At 48.2% G+C, this 14,626-nt stretch overlaps 1 protein-coding gene across 7 annotated transcripts in view; it reads left to right on the top strand.

Moving 5' to 3' along the window:
* COL15A1 (collagen type XV alpha 1 chain) overlaps positions 1-14,626 on the top strand; it is a 98,794-nt gene that overhangs the window by 59,763 nt on the left and 24,405 nt on the right. For 4 of the 7 annotated variants that reach the window (XM_082468553.1, XM_082468555.1, XM_082468556.1 and 1 more), the window contains 10 exons: positions 3,467-3,502; positions 3,920-4,060; positions 4,242-4,310; positions 5,130-5,165; positions 5,271-5,354; positions 6,679-6,744; positions 9,208-9,243; positions 11,130-11,192; positions 13,592-13,660; positions 13,768-13,803. In XM_082468553.1, coding sequence (XP_082324679.1) covers positions 3,467-3,502; positions 3,920-4,060; positions 4,242-4,310; positions 5,130-5,165; positions 5,271-5,354; positions 6,679-6,744; positions 9,208-9,243; positions 11,130-11,192; positions 13,592-13,660; positions 13,768-13,803 — 636 coding nt within the window. The remainder of the gene's footprint in view (positions 1-3,466; positions 3,503-3,919; positions 4,061-4,241; positions 4,311-5,129; positions 5,166-5,270; positions 5,355-6,678; positions 6,745-9,207; positions 9,244-11,129; positions 11,193-13,591; positions 13,661-13,767; positions 13,804-14,626) is intronic. The other 3 variants (XM_082468558.1, XM_082468557.1, XM_082468554.1) reach the window with 1 other exon arrangement.

Below are 14,626 nucleotides of genomic sequence, written 5' to 3'. Positions count from 1 at the left end.
CCCTCCCCGCACACCCCTCCCCGCACACCCTCCCCGCACACCCCTCCCCGCACACCCTCCCCGCACACCCCTCCCCGCACACCCCTCCCCGCACACCCTCCCCGCACACCCTCCCCGCACACCCCTCCCCGCACACCCTCCCCGCACACCCCTCCCCCACACCCCTCCCCCCACATCCCTTCCCCACACCCCTCCCACACACCCCTCCCCCACACACCCCTCCCCCATACAGCCTCCCCACACACCCCTCCCACACACCCCTCCACACACACACCCCTCACACCCCTCCCACACACCCCTCCCACACACCCCTCCCCCACACCCCTTCCACACACCCCTCCCCCCACACCCCTCCCCCACACACCCCTCCCTGGCTGGTCTCGGACTTAAAAATACCCACGCTCATGCCCACATCCGCACACAAACACCCTCACAGGCGCACTCTGCAGCTGCTCAGACACTCGGTTGTGCGCAAAGCGGCAGGCTTACCCAGACTAATTGTGGCAGATAAATCACATTTTTCTTCCTGGAATTTGCTGTGAGGCCTAACTTGTTGCCCTGTGTGTATATGATGTTTTCTGGTCAAGGAAAAGTAGACTCTAGAAGGACTTGGAAATTTGCATCTGGAGAGCTGGAGGAAAGCCTCGCACATGACATTTACCCCCCACCCCCACGCCCCCCAAAAAAGTAAACCAAGGAGAATAGTCTGAATGTGAAATAACAAAAATTGCTAAAGAAAATGAATAATCTCAGGGATGTAACACCACATAAGATCCAATGATATATTTGATCCTTGATGCCCCTCCACAATCTCTGCTCAGCTTACACACCTCCAGTGACAGGGGACTCATTTCCTGCCTTCATATGTACAAGCTGGATAAAATCATCTGTTTCTGAGAAAGATAAATCAAGGTCCCACATAACCTCTAGAACTTCCTTTGAAACTGCTACAAGATGTACTCTTGATTTGAAAAGAGTCAGGAAGGCAATTGAAAAAGTATAGTTTTTTACTTTATGAACATCTTTTTCTTGAACGGGGTCAACTGGCAACGCAATAATAATGTTTTCAGAGGGTAGAGTCCAAAAGTCAAGAGATGGGACTAAGTTAACTTCTATTTCACAATATCCCTGACTGTGATTTGACTTGTTACTTGAAAAATGCATAAGGTTGGTACTTCCTTCAAGGACAGATTGCGTCAGGCAGCAGAAGATGGTGTGGCTGGTCACACCCAAGAAAAGCAGACACAGGAACTGTAGCCTGCAGATTGGGCAACAAAACTGGAACCCGATTCTTTCTGTTTCTGCCCGGGATAAAATGTCACACTTAATTTTTCCCAGGTCAGACCAGCAGGCAGGGAAGTGACAGAGTCTAGCCAGCCAGGCTTGCTTCCGTCTGCAAGCACCCCTCTCCTCCCACCATCCCATAGAGTAACGGGATTATTTCTGTGATTCTCTCTCCAGGTGTGTCTCTTCTGTTATTCAACCCTTCTGTAGAGTACTTTCTCTCAGCAGTTATATATTTTTGTCTCTAAGGTCTCTAATTGATTTTTTCTTTTTTAAAATATTTATTTATTTATTTATTTTTGGCTGTGTTGGGTCTTTGTTGCTGCGTGCGGGCTTTCTCTAGCTGCAGTGAGCAGGTGCTACTCTTCATTGTGGTGCACGGGCTTATCATTGTGGTGGCTTCTCTTGTTGCGGAATACAGGCCCTAGGCGCGCGGGCTCTAGAGCGCAGGCTCAGTAGTTGTGGCACACAGGCTTAGCTGCTCCGCAGCATGTGGGATCTTCCCGGACCAGGGCTCGAACCTGGGTCCCCTGCATTGGCAGGCAGACTCCTAACCACTGCACCACCAGGGAAGCCCTGATTCTTTTCTATAACCACTGTTCTTATTTCATAATAGTTTGTCCTTGTTTCTTGGCTGTAATATCCTCCCTTTTCTCCCTGAGAATATATAGTATTTACTTAGACTCCTGATTGGATCGTGTTCTTAGCTGTTTCCTCAGGAAACCTTCCATGGTTGATGTTGTTGTTTCTCTTTCAGAGTGTTGCCTTTCCTCAAATGTGTAGTGTTTCTTGTTTGTGTGTTTGCTTTAGAAATTGGAATCCCTCTTTAGTCTGTTTCCTGCCTCTGTTTGTACAAATTACTAGGGAGTTGGGTGGTAGCTACTTCTGCAGGTTTCAGGAAGGTGACGGGAGGAGTAGGATGTGCCAGCAGGCAGGGCACCTCAACAGCTGATCTTAGATGTTTGGGGTACCCCTGGACCTCCCAGGGTCCACTAGCCACCTGGGGCTCTGCCCTATCCCTTTGCTCCAGTAAATGACTCTTATTATCCTTGTAGCAGGAGTGGAAGTGGGAGGTGAGGGGAGATGGGCAGGGCTCCATGGCTATCTAGCTCCAGAATTTCAACCTATCTCCCTGTCAGAGCCACACCCTGCTCCTGGCTTCCACTCCTCCCTTGCCTGATATTTTTCTACCTGTGGTTTCTCTCCACCACTGAAGCCTCTGGCTTCAGCTTCCCATGTTTTCTCTTTGCCATTCCTCACTGTTTCAGATTCAGTATCACTCGCCATCTTATTTTTGAGCATGACTATTTTGGAACTATCCACTCTGTCATCTCTATGGATTTGATATAGGAAGGCGAATCTGGCCCAGGGAAAGAGGGGTTTGGGAGAAGGCACAGCCTTAGATGGCGGGTGTATCATGGTGTCAGGGCCTTGTGTGTGGCCATGCAATTGCTGGCTTCTTCTCTTGCGGGTGCTTCTGTGGTTTCCTTGGAGGTTCTCTAGCTGGGGGCCCCCGACTGCAGTCCTCTGCTGTAGTGCAGTGTCTCCTGTGGCTGACCACTCCTGACCATCAGCCCCCATTGGTGCTCCCCTCTATCTGAGCTCGCAGCTGGCTCCTTTCCTTGGGATCCACATCTAACCCCCCAGGAAACCTGTACTGTGTCTCCCACTGGTGGTGGACACGCAACCTGCTTTAGAGAACCCCCCCCCCACCCGACCCCCATTCTGGGGCTATTCCAGCCAGCTTTCGGTCTTTAGATTTTTCCAGAAGAGAGCCAGCCATCATCTACATATCTCCAAAAGCCTAGGGAATACATATCAAATTCTTGAAGTCCCTTCCCTTGGCTTCGAGGAGGGGAATCGGGCCCACCCAGTACACTGACAGCTCTCCAAGGAAATTCTTCCTCTACAATCTCTTCCTGGTTAATCTTCAACTTCTCCTTTTCACTCTTGAGGTAGGTAATGAGATAATAGTTGGAAGATGGGTTTCACAAGCTTTCAGCATGACCTGCTTAGCAAACTCACAACTACTGTAATGGGCTCAGGTTTGAGACATCAGTCAGAACTGAGCAGGAAGAGTCCCACTTTAATGTCCTGTTACTTAAGAGTCTGTAATCCTGCATTTTCTTTTAAACATACCTAATGAAATATATATTAATTTGGCCCCCATTTTTTTTTTCAGGGAGCAAGAGGACCTAATGGCTCAGTTGGTGAAAAGGTAAAAAATGAAAATGAAAAAGAAAAAGCTTTCTCCTCCTTCCTCCCCTCTCTCTGGGTTTAGTATAATTGAACTGTTGGGCTAGAGTATTGAATATATAAATGTCATGGATCAGAGAGAAACATCTGGAAGGAACTGCTTGGGGAAGGCAGAACAGCTGGAGCAGAGTGAATAACCCACCAGGTTTTCTCCTTTCTCACCCCCTCCACCCTAATTCATTCAATGAGCGCCATTAGCTTATCTCCAAGTGAAATGTCAATTGGCAAGATAGCTGTTTCTGTACAATTAAGTAGCGCTGATCAGAGAATCCAACAATCTAATTAAGTTCAAAGAACAATTTTTTGACTCAGTTGCGGATGTTGTTCCTTCCATGAGTGACTCCAAGGCTAGATAATCAGCCTGTCCCCTTCCTTACAGGGTGATCCCGGCAACAGAGGCTTACCAGGACCCCCAGGGAAAAATGGACAAGTTGGCGCTCCTGGGGTCATGGGACCCCCAGGGCCCCCTGGACCCCCTGGGCCCCAAGGCCCTGGATGTGCAATGGGACTTGGATTTGAGGTACTTTTCCTCCTTTCTGTGGTTAAAGAACAACGTGCGCTAAGGACTACTGGAAAGGCCAGCTAACTGAACGCCAAGGTGGTGCTGATTCCCCACTGAGCCCCAGCTCCCAGCACCACACCTGGCACAGGGAGGTGCTCGGGAATCAGTACTGAAATTCTCATTCTTCTTCCTTCCCTAGGATACTGAAGGCTCTGGGAGCGTCAGGCTGTTGCCTGAGCCCGGAATCTCTGGACCAACGGCTTCAAGTGTAGGTTGACTTTTTACACCTTCATTTTGAGGACTGTCATGCTGTCACACTGGAGTGGAGAAGCTGTGGGGTGCCATCCTGGCTCTGCTACTTTCACTAATTCACCCTCTTTGCGCCTCCAGCTTCCAGCTGTGTGGTGGGGAGACCAGGTGCTCTTTATAGCTTGTTTCTTTGAGGAGTAGCACAGAGGTTTTGCACAAAACATCTTGTGGGAAAACTTGAAAATTATCTTTCTCTCTCTCTGCAGTCCCTTACCATCAAGCATCTCTGCTTCATTGCCTCCTTCCTGCTGCCCATTCAAGACTCACACTTTGCCCCGTTTCAGAATCCCATGCTCTTAACAAGTACCCTTCCCCACTACATCTACCCCCCAGGGAGGTGTTGTCCATCTTCTGCTATGATACCTGCTCTCAAGAGGACCAATCCCCAGGATCTCATTATATTTGAGATCCAAGTGGTACCCAGAGCTGAGCACACCAGTGCAGGAGGAGCTGAGCCTCGCAAAGGAGAGCAGCACAGCCCCCTCCGTGATTGAATAGGAAGACCTCCCCCACACCCCAGATGCAGAGGGCTCTGGGTTCAGGGTCAAAAGGACACTCACTCCGTGCTGGGAGAGGGCCTCTGGTCCTCTTACTGTCTGTGAGATATTCCTTCCTTCTGACTCTGTAAGGAGAATTTGCCCCTCATCTTTTGCTCCCATTATCTGGGACAAAATCCTTGTAAGAGCTTAGGGATAATGGCAAGATGGGAGGATAGATGGAGAGTGGGCAAAGTGAATAGAAAAAAACCCAAAGAATATTTGTTTGTCTGTTTTGCCAGGGTCCCAAAGGAGAAAAAGGAGACCAGGGACCCAAGGTGAGGTCACAGATCTGAAGTGGGAGTGAGAGAAATTTTCAGCCTGGTTCTAGGAGCATTATCCACATACAGTGAATTTTTTTCCACTCTCACTGCTATATCCAGGGTGAAAGAGGGATGGATGGAGCCAGCGTTGTGGGACCCCCTGGGCCCAGGGGGCTACCAGGGCGCATCGAGGTCTTATCTAGTGTGAGTATCACCAGCATGGCTGCTTTTGCTAAAGGGGAGGGAAGGTTGTCCACAACTTCAGGGCCTTCAGGGCTGCTCTTTATGCAGGGGGCACATAGCTGGCATCTGGTGTTGGAGTTCCTACCTGCCAGCATGGCCCACCTGTCTGTTCCTACCCTGGTACCACTATTGTCACACATAGTGTGTCCAGAACCCTCTCTTCTGGTTGGCAGCATTTGCAGTCAGGAGACTGAGTGTAACAGAGCTGTAACCGAGAGGCAAGGAACATAAGTTGGGGAACGAGGGAGGAAAGATGGTTTAGGGTATGACAAATCAAGGAAGACTTTCTGGAAGAAGTCTCCTTGAGCAGGGACTTGAAAGCTAAGAAGGATTCACCAGGTAAGTATGGAGGACAGGACTTCCAGAACTCAGGTGGTCAAGACACTCTGAGCCGAAGCACAGAAGAGAAAAACATGGGTGTGTCCAAGGCACAGGGAGCTGACGGGCATGGGGGGGGGTGGAGAGCGATGGAAATTTGGAGAGAAGACTGGGATGTGGGCTGGGACACGATCACACTCCACTGAATATTAGAACATCACATTTGTGAGAAACTGTGGCCCTTCCAAGAGAAATAATGTCATACTGGTACATGACAGAAAGACAAAAAGTCCCAAATAAGTGGAAAAAAGAATGACTAGAGTTTTTTTTGTTTTCTTTGTTTTTGTTTTTTTAAGTATGATTAAAAAATATCAAGTATAGGTAAGGGTGGAGTGAAATAGATAATCTCACATACTTTGTTGGAAGTGTAAGTTGTACGGCCCCTTTAGACAGCTCTTTGGCAATCTGTTAAAGCTAAAAATGTTCATACCGAAAACTTCCATATGGAAAGACCTCCATGCTGTATGATTAAGTGAAAAAAGCAAGTTGAGGAATAATACCTACAACCTGATGCCATTTATATAAAATAACCACATGGACAAACACACACACACACACACACACACACACACACACAACAACACTGTTTTCTGTGGGTATTAATATTATTATTAATTTATAATTATATAACATATAAATATAATATTTAAATTTATATATTTAAAATTATAAAAGAAAAAAGGCATTTATGTATGGTGCAATTTTAAGATTAATCGAAGAGGAAAGTTATAAGGTGGCTCAGGGCTGTGTTGTAAGTGGGAGGGATGGGTGTGTTGGCAGTGGGTGGGTGTTGTCAGTGTCTGCTTGTGTCTGCCATGCGGGGTGACTTCAGTTAAAGCCTCACTGCCGGGAGCAAGGTGGGACACGTGCCACCCTCTGTCTCTTTGTCTGATTTTTCTCTTTTCAGCCTTTGATCAACATCACCCATGGATTCATGAATCTCTCGGACATTCCTGAGCTCATCGGGCCTCCGGTGTGTATCCACAGCTGCCCTAGAGTGAGGGTCCTACCCAGACACCCCAGCTGAAACTAAGTTGGGTTGGTTTGGAATCCTTTGAGCTCCTGAAGCATAGAGCTAGAGTGTCTCGAAGTGTAGAATAGAAAGAGAGCTTTGCATTTCTGAGAAGTTGCTGTCACATTGATTTGTGCAGGGAGTTTTGTCCAATGCAGTGGAAGCTTCCAGTCCCTTGCATCAGAAATATGTGTAATTGAAATCAGAGAATCATAAGTAACAAATTGATTGATGTCTGAGCAGTGCTTTGGGCATGCTTTTATTTACATGATCTCATTTCCCAGAATGGGAGGAGCCTAGAGAGACCTATCCTTGTGCTGATGGGGAAACTGGCTCATGAGGAGGGAACGTGACTGGCTTCAGTCTTTCTGGCCCCATTTAGAGATCAGGAACACACAGAGATGCTACCTTATTTCTGCAAGTCCACAGCGTCAGTCCATGACACAACAGGACCTAAGAGGAAGGAAGCTTCCTCCTGCAGTCTGTGCAATGAATCCACACTGCATCTTCCATATCTGCTGGTGACAGCTGGGGAGAGAGGAAAGAGCTCTGGCCTTAGGAGCCTTGGGTTCCAGCCCCATCTCCTCTACATAATGCTCTGAGACTCTCATCGTCTCTCTGATAACACCTCACCAGCCTTTGGGGCAGCTTATAAGAGGTGATGGATGCAAAACTGCTTTGCAAACTGTGGCACTCTGTGGAAGCCGACACGGAGATTGAGGCTTATACTTCCACAGCTGTGCAGTCCAGGTGTCTGCCGGGGCCACCCGCCCTGCACTCCCCGGTGAGATTGGCCTGAACCTCTGCTGTCCATATCCTGGGGAGAATTCAGTGCTCTCCCCAAGGCTTCTGCAAATATCTGCACGATTCCTTTAAAGCCAGTATCTCCTTCTGCTGAGTGGCCTCTGTTGGTGGGTCATTTCACTGTCTCTTCTATACTACATCCAGTGGGTCTCCCTTTCCTTGATTTCTACTAAAATCATCCAAAACACCCCAGTAAGCAAACCCTAAAGCAAACAAGCAAGTCATTTCACAAAAGTTTTTCCCATACTATTGGGGGTTGAGAGTGTTAGCTGGCTTAATTCTAAAGCAAAACACAGACAGCCTCAGATCTAAGAATCAACATCTCTCTTCTAAGAGTCCTTGGGCCTTGTCTGCCCCCACCCCTTCTCTCTTTTCCCCAACTGAGAATCCTCCTTCTGTCCCAATCCCTGTCCTCCTGTTTGGCAAATCCAGGCCCTCAAGGGTCCCCTTCGTCCCTAACGGAAGATCAAGATTTTCCTACTCAGAGGCAGTTCCCTCCCAGCTGTACCTTTATACTTTTCCACTCTACTATATGTACACCATATAGATATATGTATATATTATATTATATTTTATATATATATATATATATATATATATATATATATATATCTATCTAAGTCCTTTGTTGCTTCTGCATCCTCAGATTCAACCAACCTTGGATAAAAAGTGCTGAAAAAAAAATTCCAGAAAACTTCAAAAAGCAAAACTTGAATTTGCTGCATGCTGGCAATTATTTACATAGCTTTTACATTGGTTTTACAGCTATTTACATAGCATTTACATTGTATTAGGTGTTATAAGTAATCTAGAGATGATTTAAAGTGTATGAACATATGGAGTATGTATGTAGGTTATATGCCAACACTACACCATTTTATATAAGGGCCTTGAGCATCTGCGGATTTTGGTATCCACAGGGGATCCTGAAACCAATACCCCTCGGATACCCAGGGACGACTGTACAGTATATTGAGAAAGTTGTTGCCATTCGGTTATATCTCTCTTTATATATGTATTCTGCCAAACTCTTATGTCTTTAATAGGTATGTGGGTATCTGGGCTTGGAGGAAAAAGAGTCCTGGCCCCACGTGGAGTGAACCACAAATTTTCTGTTGCCTGGAGCCTTTAAAATGGCTGGTCCTTTAAAATTCTCCCTCTTGCTGAGGGAAAAGAACTGAGTCTCACCAACTGCCCCCACTTCCACCCCCAAATTCCACAGCACACCCTTTGGGCCCACTCCTCAGAGTTTAGGAACTTGTTTTCTGAGAATATTTGTGGAGGTTGAGCACTGCATTCATTGCCGCAGAGGTTTCTGACGCTGAGTGATTTCACGGAAGAGGAGGCTGGGACTTAAAGTGCCGAGAGTCCTGGCTCGGGGGAGCAGAGGCTCCAGACTCCTGAGCAGTTCCTGGCTCTGTGCTAACTAGTGTGTGACTGCACAGTTCCTTCCCCTCCCGGGCCTCGGCATCCCCTGCAAAATGGATCCTGAGCCCCACTGTGTGGGAACATGCTTGGGCCTTTGGAAGGTGCTGGAGGGAGTGGGCCCCTGAGGTACAGGTTCCTGCTGGCCTGGAAATGCTGCTCCTAACCTGCCTGCTTTGTCTGTCTGTGTCACAGGGCCCCGAGGGCATGCCTGGGCTGCCAGGATTTCCAGTGAGTAGCACAGTAGCCATCTTCCTTTGTGCCCCGAGGCTGTGTGCATTCTGTTCCTTCCACCTGGAATGCTGTTTCTCTCCATCTGCACAACTGACCTCTAGCGCCGTCTTGTTCATGGAGCCTTTCCTCGTTCATGTAGCCCCCATCTGGAGTGACCCTTCCCTCCTTTGAATCCCATAGGGCTTTATTTTCACCTCGGCTGTCGTTCTTTTCTGCCTTGAATAACAGTTATTTGTAACCTTATCATTTTTTCCTCAACTGTACTGTGACCAGCTTGCAGGGGGTCAGGTCTTGTTCATCTCTTTCTAGCCCAGGGCAGCCAGAGCCAGAGCTGGAGTCTGTGGTTGGCTACCTATAAATGAGTGGATGAATCAAGCATTTCAAATAGATAGAGTCAGAGTAGATAAAATCCCTAGAGAGAGAAGATGGTGGCGATGGAGGATGGAGAGAGGGGAATCATAGCCTGGAAGTCCAAAATTAATAGTCTGTGTGCACCACGCTATGGGGCTTCCACCATGGAAGGTGAAAATGCATTTCTGCGTAGAAAGTGATCAGTTTAGTCTAAAAGTTTGAGCCTGCACTGAAGCCCAAGGCTCCAGAGTGAAATCTGCACAATTTCTCCATACATTGCAGCTCTGAAAGGCCTAATGCCAATGGTGACATGCGCTGCTTCCAGGATAAATGAAGGAAATTTATCAAAAAATGTAATAGAAATGTGTTGTTGATGGTAGAATTATAATGATCTCTTTTTCTTTTTTTTATACTTTTCTGCACTTCTACATTTTTTAAAAGGAGCATGTGCTATGTTGACACTAAAAATACATGGGAACTAGACATTAAAAAACAGGAGAGGGTGGCAGCCATGGAGAAGACCTCTTAGTTAGGAAGAGAAGAGGCCAGAACTCTGAGCTTGATCTCCAGCCCCAGCTTGGCTGCTCCAAAGCCAGAGTGTGTTCCAGACACATTTTTCTCTAGATGACTGGTTCTGTGTTCCCGAGGGAGCCCTAGGCTCCTCAGAAGAGCCTTTGGGACCACTTCAGGAGTAAGGAGGGGGCCAAGTAGGCAGGATCCAGGCCACTGCCGAGGCTCCATTTGACGTATTTTATACATTGGGCGTTTGTTTGACTTTACTTGAAAAAGGAGAATGAAAAGAGTTTCACTGCTAAAAAATAATAATAACAAATATTTGAAGGCCACTGCATTAACCCAGAAGGTAGGGACTTGTGAAAAGGTAAATTGCAATAAAGTGTTGAAACTCTTTTTTGGGGGCAGACGTCTGGCTGTGTGAGTCATTGTCACAGATATTAAGTGTATGTTGGAGTTGAGACGAGGTCACCTCTGACCGGGTGTGCAGAATTCTGGTTCTGCAGAGGGAATGGCGGTGGCGGGCGGGTGAGGGGTGCAGAGAGGCTAAGGGGATAGGCTCGCCCCTGGTGGAGTGACGGGAGTGGAAGATGAGGCGCTGAGGCCGGCTGGGATCAGTTCGGGTGTCAGGCTAGGGTGTTTGGATCCCATCCCGTAGGTAGTGGGGAGCCAGAGAAGGGGCAGGAGTCATGGAGGGTGAATGATGGGGGCAGTGGGCTGCAGGACGGCCCCGAGGACCCATGGGTGAGCAGAGGCAGCAGGCAGTTTCAATGGTGCCCATTGGAGGAAACCACAGTTCAAAGAGGAGTGGGGCCTCCAGGCCCCCTAACACTCGGTGCTGTCTTCTTTCCACCAGACCACAATTTCTAGACCACTTAATATTAGGAAAACATCGTGACTAATTGTGACTTCCACTGGCACTCTGTGCTCTTTTACTTTTTGGAACAACAACAACTTTGTTTAGTTAAAGCATTTTAATCTTAACAAACAACCGAATACCCTCCAATGATTCCTTCTAGGGACCCAGAGGACCAAAAGGTGACACTGGTGTGCCTGGATTTCCAGGACTAAAAGGAGAACAGGTAAGAAGGGCCCAGCTATCTGGGTGGGATTGTGCTCTAGAATTTGGTAAATATTTCAAATGGGCTGAAAGTAGCTGTTAACTTTTTAAAATTTTGAGATATAACTCACACACCATAAAATCCACCCCTTTCAATTGTGAAATTCAGTGATTTTTGGTATATTCACAAGGTTGTGCAGCCATCACCACTACCTAATTCTAGAACATTTTCATCATGCCAAAAGAAACACTGTATCTAGTAGCAGTCACTCCCCGGCTGTTAACTTTCATGATCTCAAGGTTCCTCCAGGGTGAAGGTGAGGTGGGGGGAGAAACAGATTTTCATCATAGTTTGGAAAGAGAACTCAACCCAACGCTCCCTTGAACGCTGTGCTTTGTCTAACTGCCCGCGGGCACCTGCATTAGAGTGTGCACTCCCCGAGGGCAGGCACATCCACTTTCTTTTCTGTAGCTCCAGTACTTAGCACTGCACCTGGTACACAAATGGCACTTGAAACATTTGTTGGATGAAAAGATGAATGAATATAAATAATGAATACAGTGATGCTAATATTTAGAAATCATTATTTTATTAAACTATTATTAGTATAAGCGGGGGCATTCCGCACTTGGATGGCAGTCTTGGTCCAGAAGTTTTGGAACATTTAGCATGCAGAGCACTTCCTGAAAATTCCAAGGGCATTGAAATGACCTTTGTACCCTTCCACATTTGCCTCTTAGAATTAATTTCCCAGTTGGTTTTTATAGATAAGGGGAGAGTGACGTCCATAAATGGATTGCAGTTATTCTGGATTGGATTCATTTATTCATCCATCCATTTATATACTCATCCAGATTACATCCATTCCCTAAGGTGTGCCAGCCGGTTTCCTATACTAGACACTAGGGGTAGAGAAATAAGATGTGAGGAACAGACATGCAGACAGCCAGCAGAGTGCGTGGTCACTGCTGTAACGGGGGTCTGTACAAAGCCAGTGGGAGCAGCCCTGAGCCTGCCCTGGGGAGTCAAGGAGGGTGTGTGTGTCTCTCAGAGGAGGGAGCATTAGGCTACTCTCTTTCCTTCCTCCCCCCACCATTTCCCACTAGCCCCACAGAGGGGGAGAGAGTCTCCAGTGTCTGTTGGGCCACAGTTCCAGGGGGTGGAGGGTTCAGTGTGCTGGGTCTGAGTTTAGCGTTACATGGGACCATGTCTTGGGATGCCTTTTGCTGCCACGGGCCTACAGAGATGGCGTGGGGTCAGGGCAGTTCCGGCTTGGGAGGAGGCCTGGTCAAGCAGGATTGGCTCTTGCTTTAAACGCTCTGTTTTCTATGTGGCAAGGTCGGGTGGATCTAGAGGGACCTACGTGCCATCTCTTCCCTAATCCCCTGCCACTTTGAAAACTGGGAAGAGCGCCGAGGCAGGTCTGCTCTGATCCTCGCAGCCAACGCGCTTTCTCTCGCTCTGCCTCTAATGCTTTTGTGCTTGCTTCTTCTTGCTGCTGGCGTGCTCAGGACTGCTTTTCCTCACCAGAGAAGTGGTAAGATCCAAATAGCAGGTGTGGGCTTGGGGGACGGAGAGGAGAGGCTGCTTGGCTTGCTTTGGCACCACTGCCTTGGCTGCTTCCAGCCCTGTTGATGGGAGACTTTTGTGTGGTCCAGCCCAGTTCCCCAGGGGCTAGCATTGAAGTTTGGGGCCAGAGCCTTGAATGGTTCCTCTCCCTGGCCTTTTCTCTGGACATATATCTTCTTGGAAGCCTCCTGGGATAGTAGATGGCCCTGCTGAGCACAGGATTGGGGGCGGGATCCTGTGTCCCTGCCACCAGTCTACCCATCACCCCTATTTCCCAGCAACTGAGATAACTTTGCCTGATCAAGTGAGCATTTGCACAGGAGCCTGGAGTTTGGAGGCAAAGTTCCACATGGAGACTCAGGGCCCCTGTGTTGGAGAGGCCTCCACTGTTCATGCTGTCATCACTTTCCCAATTTTAGATGTTTTAACAAGACTAAGGATTCTAGGTGGGAACAGATCTCAGGTCGAGTTGTTAGGAAAGCAAGCCACCAAATATATTAGGAGCCAGAGGTTCTAAGGGGGGAGCCACACAGCCAGAGGTGGGACGGACCTTGTTGGGACTGATTCCTGGAGGGTTGAGAGTGGGGACGCTGATCTGGCAGCAGCGGGAGCCCCAGAGGGGCTTGCAGGACCCCAACCTGTGCTTTCAGACAGTAACTGATGGTACATGGAGGGAACAGTCCAGAGAACATTTAACGACTTAGGAGGCTGTGCAATATTCTAGCAAGAGGTCATGTCGGGCAGTGGGGTTGGAGAGGTGGCGTGAAGGCCAGAGAAATCATGGCTATGAGCCTCTGGATAAGGCGGTGAGGCGGAGGCCCGGCTTCATCAAAAGGTTCTCTGAATTGCAGGGTGAGAAGGGAGAGCCAGGCGCCATCCTGACGGGGGATATTCCTCTGGAAAGGCTGAGGAGCCAAAAGGTAATTATGTCACCAGACCCTGAAGGCACACATCTTTTACATTCTATCCTTGTTTCTGTCGCAAACCGTGTTCATCTGAGTGACAAGTCTGTGTCTCCCTGTTTTAGGGTGAACCTGGAGAGCGTGGAGCCCCGGGACCAATGGTAAGCCAGAGCGTCTCGCCCCTGCATCTGGACTGGGGTTTGAAGCATTTATCGTACTTTGGCTCAACTAGATTGAGTTGTCCCAGCTGTGAAAATAAAAAGGATGTGGCAAAATGTATCTGTGTCAAGGGTAGGCTAACTGCAATTAAATAAAATCTCAGTGGTTCAGCACAGTAGCAGCTTAGTTCTCACTTATGCAGAGTCCACTGTGGTGGTTCCCAGTTGGACATCTCCCCTCCAAGCAGTGACTCGGGGATCCAGGATGCTTGCATCCTGTGACTCTGCCCTCTGGTGGATTCAAGGCCACAGTGGCATCTTCCAGCTGATAGGCTGAGGTTGGGGAGGGGGAAGAGACCATGGAAGATGATGAACTCCACTTCTGGCCAGACCTCTGATGCAGGAGGTGGGGGTGGGGATAGGTCTCAGAAATGTGGTTTAGCTCTGTGTCCAGAAGGAGAGGGGAAGTGGATGGTGGTGAGACCCACAGTTGTACAGGTCTTGCCAGCTAAAGATTGTCATTACCCAGGGAACCTGGGCCTTTTGGCTTCTGGTCTTGGATCTGCTGCCCATTTGCTGTATGACCTCAAACAAGTCCTCTTCTCTCTCTGGGCTTTTGTCTTCCCATCTATAAGTGAGGGTATTGAATGAGTACTAGATGACATGATAGGGTCCTTCTTGCCTTACTGCTCCAGGAATCTATAATTTTGGGGGGCTGCTGAAAAATTAAGCTACCAGTTCTCTCCAGATGAACCCTAAACTTGCCCCTCATATATTTCTTCCCAAAGAACAAAGAAAACTCACAGAACATCCACCATGGGTCAGA

The sequence above is a fragment of the Balaenoptera physalus genome, assembly GCF_965194825.1.
Source record: "Balaenoptera physalus genome assembly, chromosome: 7".
Classification (NCBI taxonomy): Eukaryota; Metazoa; Chordata; class Mammalia; order Artiodactyla; family Balaenopteridae; genus Balaenoptera; species Balaenoptera physalus.
Note: the sequence above shows the minus strand (reverse complement) of the source record. Positions and strands in the feature narration are given on the sequence as shown.